The sequence below is a fragment of the Mustela lutreola genome, chromosome 2 (genome assembly GCF_030435805.1).
Source record: "Mustela lutreola isolate mMusLut2 chromosome 2, mMusLut2.pri, whole genome shotgun sequence".
Taxonomy (NCBI): domain Eukaryota; kingdom Metazoa; phylum Chordata; class Mammalia; order Carnivora; family Mustelidae; genus Mustela; species Mustela lutreola.
The window spans coordinates 59,531,382-59,543,642 of record NC_081291.1 but is presented as its reverse complement, the minus strand read 5'-3'; the positions used below and the strand labels follow the sequence as shown (position 1 = coordinate 59,543,642).

General features: G+C 61.4%; 1 protein-coding gene across 1 annotated transcript in view; it reads left to right on the top strand.

Annotated features, from left to right (window-relative positions):
* PLXNA1 (plexin A1) overlaps positions 1-11,990 on the top strand; it is a 49,535-nt gene extending 37,545 nt beyond the window's left edge. Inside the window, exons 24-32 of the mRNA XM_059161929.1 lie at positions 2,169-2,315; positions 2,426-2,585; positions 3,322-3,425; positions 3,693-3,789; positions 4,131-4,321; positions 4,509-4,678; positions 6,333-6,545; positions 6,659-6,809; positions 8,514-11,990. Of these exons, the coding sequence (XP_059017912.1) occupies positions 2,169-2,315; positions 2,426-2,585; positions 3,322-3,425; positions 3,693-3,789; positions 4,131-4,321; positions 4,509-4,678; positions 6,333-6,545; positions 6,659-6,809; positions 8,514-8,609 (1,329 nt within the window). The 3' untranslated portion in view covers positions 8,610-11,990. The remainder of the gene's footprint in view (positions 1-2,168; positions 2,316-2,425; positions 2,586-3,321; positions 3,426-3,692; positions 3,790-4,130; positions 4,322-4,508; positions 4,679-6,332; positions 6,546-6,658; positions 6,810-8,513) is intronic.
* The last annotated feature ends 271 nt before the right edge of the window (positions 11,991-12,261 follow it).

The following is a 12,261-nucleotide window of genomic DNA, read 5'->3' as shown; positions in this document are numbered from 1 at the left end:
CTGGGCCTTCTCTGTTGCCTGGACAGGCCTCCACCCTCAGAAGATGAGTTCTGGAGGCCCATGGCCAGCCTCAGAAAGGGGTGGAGGCTAACTACGGGTCCAGGTGGGTTTTGTTTGGGGTGTGAGTAGTGAGATTGCTTACTCACCATTTAGAAATAAAGGTGATTCAGACATAAATGTCTGTCTTCCCTTAAAATCTGAAGGCTTGGCAGGCAGGCCCGTAGTCTTGAGAGGTGGAGGGTGGCGGGGCCCCATTGTGGCCCAGTGTGCGTGCTTTATGTGTGCTCCTGCCTGGTCTCTGGTGTCTGGTTGAGGCCCTGCAGGTGGCCAGGGTCATAGGCAGTGGGGCCCAAGGGCCATGGTATGGGCTGGCACAGGTGGACTGGGGCTCACTTAGACTGTGGTTGCTTCTTGGCTGTGGACCTCAGCTGCCGGGGTTCTCACTGAGTCGAGGATAGCGGCGGACCCTTGGAGGTGCCTAGGACATGGTCTTACCCTGAGTTGGGGGGAGGTGTGAATGGGGCACAAGGGCAGGTAAGAAGGGGCAGGAAGTCAGGTGGATGAGGGACTTGAGCACAGGTATGAAGGAAGGGAAGGAGTTAGCCAAACAAGGGGAGAAAGGCCCTAGAGGTGCATGCCAGCTCCAACTGGGGAGAGCCAGGGGAGCCGAGCCAGGGCTTGTCCCGTGGGGCCCACGGTGGGAGGGGATAGCAGCACGCTCAGAATCCTGTGCACGTAGCAGGTGCCCTATAAGCACGTTACCGTTGCACAGAACTGGTAGCCAGTGACAGACTTGTGCCCATCTTGTGGAAACTCGCTTCTGTGCTGATTGCAAAGGGTACTTACATGCTTGTAAAATGGTGCTCTGTAAGCCAAGGGAAGCCCTGCCTCTGTTCCTCCCTGTCTGGATCTGACTCTCTGCCCCCAGGAAAAGGGGGCTCATTCTGACATCTGGTCTGAGAAGCTGGACTTGCTGTGTGAGTGGGACTCTGGAGCCACAGACGGACGGATGGAGTGCATGGGCCTGGTGCCATCTGAGGGTTGTGCTTTAGAATCGCCATTGGGGCTTGCTTTGTGGAGGGGCGGAGACATGGGGGATAATGAGTAGAGGGACAGGGACAGGGAGGCCACGTTTACTCAGAGCACCACTTCTTCCAATTCCTGTTTGCCCCTTCACCATGCACATGAGGGAACGTACTGGGCCTGAGGGGATGGCCCAGGGCCACGAGGGGGCAGGTGACCATGCTGGGACTCCCTGCCCGTACCTGCTGTAAGGCCAGGTGTCTGAGACTTGCCTGGGCTGCCTTTGTCCACAGCAGAGACCTTGGGAGAAATTTCTGGTTGTAGGGACAAGTGGAGGCAGAGGCTCTGAGGCGAGGACATGCTGAGCTGTTGGAGGTATAGGCAATGGTCTTGGTGGCCACAGTGTGGGGAACCAGAGGGAAAGTGGTCAGAGGCAGGGGCAAAGCGGACTTGTGCCCAGTGCCGGGGGCCCCCTTCAGGGCATCTTGGCCATGGACTTCTGTGTCCCACAGTGCTGGACAGTTGCTGCTCTAGGTCAGTGTGTCTGCACCCATGGTTGCATTGGCTTACTGCCTTCCAGTGATGGAAGGAGGGGCAGTCCTCTGCCTGCCGGGCTGGGTCCCAGCTGGGTGGGCCTCCAACATCCAGCTTGCCACCTTGGGCAGTGCCGTGAGGCCTAGGGTCCACAGTGCCTGGGGCTGTGGGGTGGGCCCAGGAGCCTAGGCTTTGTCCTGTGTGTGGTGCTGGCTGCTCCTCTTGGGCTCCGACAAGCGGGGTTCTGGAGCACAGGCAGGAGGCTGTGGTGCTGGGCCCACTGAGGCCTGAACTGGGGAAGCTTCAGGGGAGAGTGTACCAGCCTGGGTCTTACTTGGCATAAACCCAGCCTGGCCACGAGGCATTTCTCTCCGTGTGCTCCCGGCCCTAGTGGTTGAGGCCGCGCTAGAGTTTTCACTTGGAAGCTCATAGGGGCAGCTTGAGTGGCCCATTTATTCTCTTGCACTGTCTTCATGGGGCTTTCAAACCAGGGTTCCGCTTGCCTCTTTCATTGCGGGAAGCTTGCACACAGCTGTGTGGGGGGCGGGGGGGAGCAGAGGCGGAAGCCCCCAGGTATCCTGGACACTGCCTGACTCACCTGCCTGCTGCAGGAGTGCGCGGGGGAGCCGCTCTTCATGCTCTACTGCGCCATCAAGCAGCAGATGGAGAAGGGTCCCATCGACGCCATCACGGGCGAAGCCCGCTACTCCCTGAGTGAGGACAAGCTCATCCGGCAGCAGATCGACTATAAGACCCTGGTGCGTGCGAGCCCAGCCATCCCATGCAGCCCTGCCCTCCCCGTGCCCCCTAGTGCAGCGTGTGCCCCTGGAGAGCCAGGGTTTGATACGGCCCCCTTCCCTGCCCGCAGACCCTGAACTGTGTGAACCCCGAGAACGAGAACGCACCTGAGGTGCCAGTGAAGGGGCTGAACTGCGACACGGTAACTCAGGTCAAGGAGAAGCTGCTGGATGCCGTGTACAAGGGTGTGCCCTACTCCCAGCGGCCAAAGGCTGGGGACATGGACCTGGGTGAGCCTGGCTGCGGCTTGGCAGTGGTGCCACTGGGGGGCTCCGGCAAGTTAGCCATAGGGGGTTCTGTGGGAAGGGCTGTGCTCTGGGCTAGCTCTGGGAAGTTGCTGCTGGCCAGGGTAGAGGGGAGAAGCAGGAAGTCCATTTCAGGAGCCACTGTCCTGCAAGGGAGAGAGGCAGGGAGTGGGTTCCCATGCACCGTAGGAGCTGAGAGGCTGTCAGAGCTGGCATCGGGGGCCACTTGGCTCATGAGCCAGACAGGAGCATCTGCAGAGCTGGAAGGGCTAGAGCAGGCAGCAGAGGTAGAGGGCCTGGGGGTCCCGTGGTAGCAGTGACCAGAGAAGCCAGAGCTGGGGCCTTAAATGCCAGGCTGAGGAGGTGGGCCCAGAGCCCTGGAAGGCAGGACATACCCACAGCAAGGCAGCTGCCATGGGGCGGGGGTAGGGCTGCCAGAGGAGGTGTGGGCGGGGCAGGGACACAGGACCTCCCTGCAGTGGTGTGTGTGTCCTGCTCAGAGCCAGAGCTGGGAAGGGAGCTTAGCCTCGAGGAGGGGAGAAGCCTTGTGTCTCCCTTATTCTGCTGTTCCAGGCCTCTCACTGAGTGTCCACAGGGCACCCTGTCCCCTCAGGGCCTGTCCGTCCCCTCTGCTGGGAGAGGCCAGCATCTGGCAGAGGGAGCAGTAGGTGGGAGGTGCCTGCCCCAGTGGTCCGCCCCTCCAGCGCTCTCTTCCCTGCAGAGTGGCGCCAAGGCCGCATGGCCCGCATCATCCTGCAAGATGAGGATGTCACCACCAAGATCGACAACGACTGGAAGAGGCTGAACACGCTGGCTCACTACCAGGTGACCCCCGCGACTTCCTGACCTTCTGGCCAAGGCTTGGCCTCTCTTCCTGGGGCTCCGGGGCAGTGCAGGAGCCAGCGTCCAGGCCCCTCTGAGCAGTACATCCCAAGAAGAAGATATAGGGGCCCACACAGCCCTGCAGGTGTACTTCTGGGGAAACTGAGGCTTGGAGCAGTGAGGCGACTGGAACTCCAGGCTCAGAACCGGAATGGGGGTGTCCTCTGGGACTGATGAGGGGTCACATGTCTCTTGGTTCTCTGCCTGCAGGTGACAGATGGGTCCTCGGTGGCCCTGGTGCCCAAGCAGACATCCGCCTACAATATCTCCAACTCATCCACCTTTACCAAGTCTCTCAGCAGATACGGTGAGCGGGTGCATGGGGACAGCAGGGCCCGCAGGCCAGGGCAGGCGCCTCCCCACGGCTCCCTGCACAGGCTGGGATGGGGCTTCTTTGTGGCTCGTCACTTGGAGAGATGGCTTTTCCCTCCAACATGGAGGCTCCCTTTCCCCAGATCATGCATTAGTGGTCCTTTCTGCCATTGCCTCAATGTCTCTGTCTGTCCCCAGCAACCCAGGGCGGTGGGGCTGTTGACTCTGCAGTTTTCAGCTCGGATGGGGGAGCTGCCAAGGCCGCCCGGCCAGCAGCAGAGTGGGCATGGGTGCTAGGCATGGAGGGCACCCCACTGACGGCTGGGGTCCCCACAGAGAGCATGCTGCGCACAGCCAGCAGCCCCGACAGCCTGCGCTCACGCACCCCCATGATCACGCCCGATCTGGAGAGTGGCACCAAGCTGTGGCACCTGGTGAAGAACCACGACCACCTGGATCAGCGGGAGGGTGACCGAGGCAGCAAGATGGTCTCAGAGATCTACCTGACGCGGCTGCTGGCCACCAAAGTAGGCTTTGGTGGGCGGGCGGTGGGGACGTGGCAGGGACACCCAGGCCCAGGCCTCAGAAAGCCATGGTCAGAGTCGACCCCTTCCCCTTGGCATTATCCTATGGCCGCACAGGCCTGGGTGCCTGAGATGGCAAGGGGGCAGCCCGCTGGCCCTCCTGGAGCTCTGTGCCCTCTCCTGCCTGCAGGGTACGCTCCAGAAGTTTGTGGACGACCTGTTCGAGACCATCTTCAGCACAGCGCACCGGGGCTCAGCCCTGCCACTGGCCATCAAGTACATGTTTGACTTCCTGGACGAGCAGGCTGACCAGCACCAGATCCACGACTCTGACGTGCGCCACACATGGAAGAGCAACTGGTAGGTTCCGGAGGGCCGGCGTGGCGGGTGCAGGGGTGTAGCCCGGGGGTAGGGGATCGGGCTGGGGAAAGTGGGGGCTAGGGGGGCTGGCCCCAGGGACAGGTTTGCCCAGGTGAGGATAGAGGCCCCCAGGCTCATCATACCCATGCTGAGGCCAGCCACTTGAGGGGGGGCCTTCCTGATTCACCCATCTTGGGGGCATCTGCCGCCTCCCCGCCCAGGTCCTCTGCTCCGACTTGCAGGACCTGCCTTAGGGGTGGGAGGTGGACACTTGTGTGTGTGTGTGTGCCTGTGCATTCACGAGTGTCTCTGGGTGTGCGTGGCTGTGTGAGGGTGTGTGAGTGCCGGCTTGTGTGTGAGAAGCTGGAGCAGTGGAATGGGCCATGCTGGCCGGCTGCAGTGAGGAGGACAGTGAGAGCCAGGGCTCCTGAAGCTCTCCCCCCCCCCCCCCCCAGGGCCAACAGCCACTGCCCACACTGGCTTTCATCTCTCTGAACTTGACCTTGGGCCCACGGCACCATTCACCCTATCCTTACAGGAGCTCCCATGCCTTTGGCCTCTGGCCTCTTCCTCCCTTGTCCCCTGGTGACCTTAGCTCTCCTAGGACTCTGAGATCTACACGCTACTGCTTCACAAATCTGGGATGGAGCCTTGACCCTTGTTGGGGCCTCCAACTCCAGCTGTGCTCCGTGAGAGGGTTCCATGGGGCACTGGAGAGGAGGCAGCATCGTCTAGGGTAATTTTCTGTGATGATGGAACATTCTAGATCTGGGCTGTTCGGAGCCTTGGCTAGCAGCCATGTATCACGGAGTGCAACCAAAAATCTGGACTTTTAACTTCATTTGGTTCTTTTTTATTTTTAAAAGACTTGTGTTTATTTATTTGACAGAGATTGTAAGTAGGCAGAGAGGCAGGCAGAGAGGGAGAGAGAGGAGGAAAAGGAAGTAGGCTCCCCACTGAGCAGAGAGCCCAACTTGGGGGCCGATTCCAGGACCCTGGGAACATGACCTGAGCCGAAGGCAGAGGCTTTAACCCACTGAGCCACCCAGGTGCCCCTAATTCTTTTTAATTTAAACAGTTAACATGGGCTAGTGGCTTGTGCATACCTTAGCTGATGGCTGTCCCAGAGGGGGATTTTAGATGAAGAGGTCAGCTCTCTGTGGGGCTGTGTCTCCTGGACCCCTTCCCGGTCTTGCTTCCAGGGCCCATCTGGGTAGGAGGGGTGAGCCAGCCCAGGTTTGACCTGCCTTGGTGGTGAGCCTTCTCCTGGAGGGGAGCCTGTCTAGGTGTGAGCCAGCCCCAGTGGTGTGCCTTTCATGGGGGTGAGCCAGCCCAGCTGTGTGTGTGACCCTGATGTGAGCAGGCCTGGGAGGGCTGTGGCCATGTGCAGGGGGAACCCAAATGTGAGGGGGCACTGTTGGGTCTGTACATCTCATCTATGTATGCCTGAGGATGCGGAGGGGCTACCCTTCAGGAGGTCCTGGGAGGTAAGGATGTGCTCACCAGGAGTCCTGGCTCTCAGTTTCCCTACATCTGTGGACATCCATGACCAGTGTGAGGGTCGGAGCCAGGAAGACTGCAGGCCCTTAAGATGGGCCCTTCCCTGTGCCAACCGGAAGGCCCTGTCTGACTGTGCACCTGGGCACACCCACAGCTTGCCTCTGCGCTTCTGGGTGAACGTGATCAAGAACCCGCAGTTCGTGTTCGACATCCACAAGAGCAGCATCACAGACGCCTGTTTGTCCGTGGTGGCCCAGACCTTCATGGACTCCTGCTCCACGTCGGAGCACAAGCTGGGCAAGGACTCGCCCTCCAACAAACTGCTCTACGCCAAGGACATCCCCAACTACAAGAGCTGGGTGGAGAGGTAGACAGCACCCGATGGGCAGGCGGGCGGGGGAGGGGCTGGGACCCCGCTCACCGCTCCCCTGCCGCCCTCGGCCCATCTGCTGCCCCAGCCCACCTGCTGCCCCGCCATAGGTACTATGCAGACATTGCTAAGATGCCCGCCATCAGCGACCAGGACATGAGCGCCTACCTGGCGGAGCAGTCGCGGCTGCACCTGAGCCAGTTCAACAGCATGAGCGCCTTACACGAGATCTACTCCTATATCACCAAGTACAAGGATGAGGTGAGCATGTGCGCTGGTTCTTGCCCGCCTGGCTCAGACCCCTACTGCCAGGCACAGGCCCTCTGACAAAGCCCCTGCAGCTACCCCGGCCCCTGCCCATGCCTCAGGCTGGCCAGGCACCTCCTGCTGTTCCCCCTCTGCACCCCGACTGTCGTCCTTGCTCACTAGGGCAGGGAGGGAATGCTCTCGTGACTCCCTGCCAGTCCTGGGCTACACTAGCTCAGGGATCGTGCTTCTGGTCACTGTGGGGCGTGGGGGAGTGGACGGCTGTGTCTTTCCCATGTGGAGACTGTGGGTCAGGTAGTGACTGTGCCCTGAAGGCCCTGTTTGCAGGATTTATCGGCCTGGATGGCTGTCTCCAGGGCAGGGCAGTGGGCCTTTCCTTAAGTTTCAGCACCTTCCCCCATTGACTTGGAGTGAGGCTTCAGGAGGCCTCCTAGGCATCTGTACCGAGCTGGGGCTCCCTGAGTTGTCTGGGGAGGAAGGATGGACTTACAGGCTGGACTAGAGAGGACACAAAGGCCTAGAGCAGCAGGATGGGCCTGGCCAGTGCTAGGACCCTGAGGCCAGTGTGGGCTCTGTGGCAGGACCATAGAGGCCAGGATGCTGAATCAGCTGGCCCTGGGGGAGGAGTAGGGAAAGCTGAGGCAGGGTTCATCCCTTGGTATGCAGGCCTCAGGGAACTTGGGCTGTTCCCCAAGTGAGCTGGGCAGTCAGGGTTTGGAGCTGTGATTCGAGCCAGATAGCAGGGGACGAGAGGGAGGCAGGGACCAGCAGAGGCTGCAGCCATGCTGCTGAGCTGTGGGGTTCACGGGCTGGGTGTTGCCTCTCTGACTGGGTGTGGGCCCATCTCCAGACCTGTGGCTGAGTGACAGGAAGTAGGGCAGGCTGCAGGAGATACAGGTCTCGGGGGCGTCCAGCTATTCAAGTGTGAGGGGGCAGACTGGAGAGTGCAAGAGTTTCGGGCTCTGGGCCTAAGTGTGGGGTCGGCAGCTGAGAGAAAGAGGCACCTATGTAGGCGTGGAGGAGGCGGCCGCAGAGGTGAGTCCAGAGCCGGGAGGGGCAGGCAGAGCCTTGGGACTGAGAGCCAGGGACAGCCCACGTCCAATGGCCAAGTGCTGAGGAGGACGAGTGACCTGCAGGGTGGGGACTGAAGCCCGCCTTCTTGCGGCCCTCAAGGGGAACCGGGAGGAGCTAGCAGTGCTTTCTGAGAAGTCCTGTAAGGGGTGCAGAGAAACAGGTGGTGGGTTGCGGGACTTGGGGGCAGGGAGGTGGTGATGGGCTGTGTGCTGGAGGGCTGACAGCCAGCAGGACCCAGGAGCATGGGCAGAGGGTCCAGCAAGCGCTCAGCGCCTCAGGTGGAGCTGGGGTGCAGAGCAGGCTGTGAGAGGTGTCCATGCCCCAGAAGGCCAGGCCCTGCTCAGACAGACCTGCACCAAGAGGGTCCAAGGGCTGGCTCTGATGAAAGCCCGGGTTGGGGGACAGGGTCGGCGTACTGACCTGGGGGACTCATTCTCCACACGGGGATCCTGGGAGTCCAGGCTCAACCCAGGACCCTCAGCGCGGTGCTGGCTCCAGAGTCCCTGCGGGTTGTGGCAGGGTGACTTGCTTCCTGGACAGCCCCCACCCTGAGATTCCGTGTACCCACCCCATGGGAGTAGGCAGCCCCGGCCAGGCCTGCTGACGCCCCGCCTCCCGCCGTAGATCCTGACAGCCCTGGAGAAGGATGAACAGGCGCGGCGGCAGCGGCTCCGGAGCAAGCTGGAGCAGGTGGTGGACACGATGGCCCTGAGCAGCTGAGACCCTTGGCCGTCACCGCCCAGCGGGAGTTGAGCAAGAGGGCCTGCATGGGTGGCCTCTGTCCGGCAGCCTGAGCTGGGAGGCCTTGGAGGCAGCCTCGCCCCCAACTGTGCCTATGCCAGGGCGCTCGGGGCCAGGCGTGTGGTCCAGCATCCTCCTGGCCCTCCACCTCCTCTTCCTGCCTGGCGAGGGCCCCGACTCTTCGTGGTGTGGGTGACAGTGCCTGCAGCACCTCCTGTGCCCAGAGCTGCTCACCACAGGGCGGGTGGGGGGAGCCCTGGTGTGACCAGGGACTTCTCAGGAGGAGAGGGTGACCACCAAGGACCTGGGGGTATGGCTGGAGCCCTCTGGGAAGGGGGTAGCCGGCCTGGTCCATCTCCTCGAGGCTGTGCTGCTGAGGTCAGAAGGGCCAGGACGAGGGGCAAGGAGGGCCACCGCCGTTCCTGGCGTCCTGTGCGGAGTGGGAGGCCCGGGCCCCGGATGGCATCCCCGGGGGGAGGCCGAATGCCGGGGGCCCGGCCAAGGGGAGCTGAAGTCGTCCTCCTGCCGCCGCCCACCTGCTGCGTCTGGCACCCCCAACGCTTGCTGCTGCACCACCGCCACTGTCCTCCCAATTCACCGCGTGCTCTCCGCGGCCGCGGCCGAGGCCGGAGCGCCACGTCAACCTCGCCCAGACAGGCCCCAGCTCCCTCCTATGGAGGGGCTGCAGAACGGCTCGCTCAGCGCCCCCGCATGACTTCCAGAAGGACTCGGTGACTCCTCTCCTGTCCTCAGGGCTGTGCCTCTGGGAGCCACTGGGGCCTGGGGCTCTGGGCCATGAGCGCACGTTCCCATTATTTATTCCCCCGCAACGCCGCTCCTGGCACCAGCCCCTGGGTGGGCTGTGTTCTCCCTGGCCGCGTGGGGCTTGGGAGCAGCCCCCGGCCACCCTTCTCCCTCATACCCCTCTGTGTCCCCTGCTCTCCATGCCCACCTTCAGCGGCTTCCAGTCCAGCAGCTCTGCAGTGCCCCTCACAGGCGGCGGGACATCTGGGGGACTTGTTTTGGGTTTTTTCTTTAGGGGAACTCTCTGGGTGGGCACTCGGGGCTGTGGCAGGGCCCCTGGGAGGAGGACACAGTGACCAGAGGGCCAGGAGGTCAGCTCTGCCCATCCGGCCCGCAGTGAGCAAGAAAAAACACATTCTTAATTAAAAGAACTCTGTACATATATATATATACACACACATATATATATATATGTGGCTCTAGCCTCAGTTTCCAGCCCCAGTGGGGTCCTGTACAGTTAACTGGAGGAGGAGAAATTTTACGAAGTAGAATAAGGAAGTTGAGGCAGTGGGAAAGCAATACCAAATGGTCGTGGAAGTGGCCAGGGCCTCCCTGAGTGGCGTGCCCCCAAGGCCTCTGGTCACCCGACCTGCGGGCCACCCTGTTTTCATTGTGACGTACAGAGGAGAGAACTCGCCGGCCCCTCGAGCTTCCAGGGCGCGGGGCCGTGGATTCCTGCATGACCGTGCTAGCGTTTAGTCTGACTTGAACTTTTTAAAACTGCAAGTGTTGAATACTAGAGGTTGTTAGACCCCTTTTTTTATGTTTTTTTTTAATTAATCAGTCACTTGTGAGCGCAAGCAAGCGGCCCGGCCCCTTTTCATGTTCACTTTTTTGACGGTACTCAAGATTCCCATGGACTTTAAGGGACAGCTAACTGTGGCCAGCCCTGCGCCCACGGGCTGCCCGTCTTGGGGTCCCCCCTCCTAAGCAGCGTGAGCCACACCCTGGAGATCAGGTCAAGGGTTGCTTCCTTCCGTGGGGGAGCTCCATGAAGGCTGAGCACTCCTGGTGCAGGAAGCTGCTGGAACAGGCCAGACAGGGGGTCCCAACGGGCACCGTGCAGGGCTTGGGCCTCCTGCTGCAGTGTGTGCCCTGCTGGAGCTCAGGCCAGCCCCCTGCCCCAGCGCAGCCCCTGTGGACTCATTCCTCGGCAGCCAAGTTGAGGCTGGTCTGGCTGGAGATCTGGCTGTCTTTTGGTAGCCACTCGCCTTGGCCTAGATTGTCGTCCCCCAGTACACTCCTGCCTCCCCTCTGATGTCGCCTGGCAGTGCCTGGGGCCAAGCCTCCGTTCCCCTCCCCCCCAGAAAGTCTTCCCAGGGTGCCGGCTTCTTTGCGAAACCCCCGTTCTTCCACTTCCATGAGGGTCAGGCTGGGGCTCCTCAGCCCCTGTGTCCCTCTGTTCAGAATCCAGTTCTGGCCCCTTCCTCTGCCCTCCCTGGTCCCCGCAGAGCCAAGCCTCCTGTGCCTGCCTCTGTGAGGCAACAGGTTCAAGGGTGGGGCCTTCCCTGTGCCCTTGTCACCTGGACGGTGGGCAGGCAGGGCAGTGGTAGCAGAGGGAGGCCAAGCACTTTAGCAGGACCTGTTTACATGCGAGCCCATGGAGCTGGTCCCCAGCCTGCCTCACCCCTGCAGCAGGTTCTTTGCTGGCCTTCCTGCTGGTACATGCTGTTAGGCCCTGCCTCTTCCTCATCACTACTTCCCAAGACCCTCCCAACTCTGTAGCACCCTGCCGGCACCTCTGCACATCCCTCTGGCAGGGGCTCTCACTCCAGGCACTGGCACGGGGGCCTGGCAGGGGCCTGGAATTGAAGCCCTGCTCTGTGCAACGAGGGTGGGCTCCCTTGCCTGGAAGGCCCCTCTGCTGCCCCAGGGCTCGGGGGATCCAGGCCTCAGTGTGGGAAGCAAGGGCTCCCAGCCTGTCCCAGACACTGCTGCTGTTGCCTGCTGTAGGCCACGCCTCTCCACCCCCCTGCCTGGCCTTCCCTGTGCTTCCCTGCCCTTCCCCAATCCGCAGGGTCTCAGGAGTGCCCCCAGACGACTCACACCTCGGTCTGGGAGCCTGGTCTCTCCATATACCTCGAGCTTGTCCTGTACTCCCCAACCCAGGGCCTGAGGGGCCGGGACTGGGGGCTGGGGAAGAGGGACCGGGGGGGCCTAGATGGATGGCCCCAAACCTCCCTCCTGCCCTCCCTAGTTTGGCCTTGCTCAGAGTACCCACACCCCGGTTCCCCAGTTCTGGATCTGATGGCTCACGTCGTTGGTGCTACACAAGCTAGAATAGATATATTTAGAGAGAAAGAGATATTTTTAAGACGAAGCCCACAATTAGCTGTCCTTTAACACCACAGAGCCCCCACCCAAAAGAAGAGTGATCACTTGGCGGGCCGGAGCTGCCTGCCCAGCTATCGCGGTCCTGCAGGAGCAGCGCGGCTGGCGGGTGGTCGCCCGCCGATTGTGTAAATATACGGCTATTTCCTATTTTACTGTTCTTCAGATTTAGTACTTGTAAATACACGCACACACATTAAGGAGAGATTAAACATTTTTGCTAAACCTCTTGGCTCCAAGTGTTGGTTGCTGGGAGCGCTCGGGGGCTGGGCCTGTGGCCCAGCAGGTGTACCCCACGCTCCAGCCTTGTTGCCTGCGTGGCACCAGGCCCCTTGCCTGCTGGGCTGGGTGCCTGACGGCCCCCAGTGGAGTTCACACCAGCACGGCCCCATCACTCCAGAACTGCCCGCAAGAGGAGGCTCTTGGCCCCCACCAACTTGCCCCAGCCTGGGTATCTGGGGACCTCGGATGCACCCTGGAGCCACCAGCGAGATGG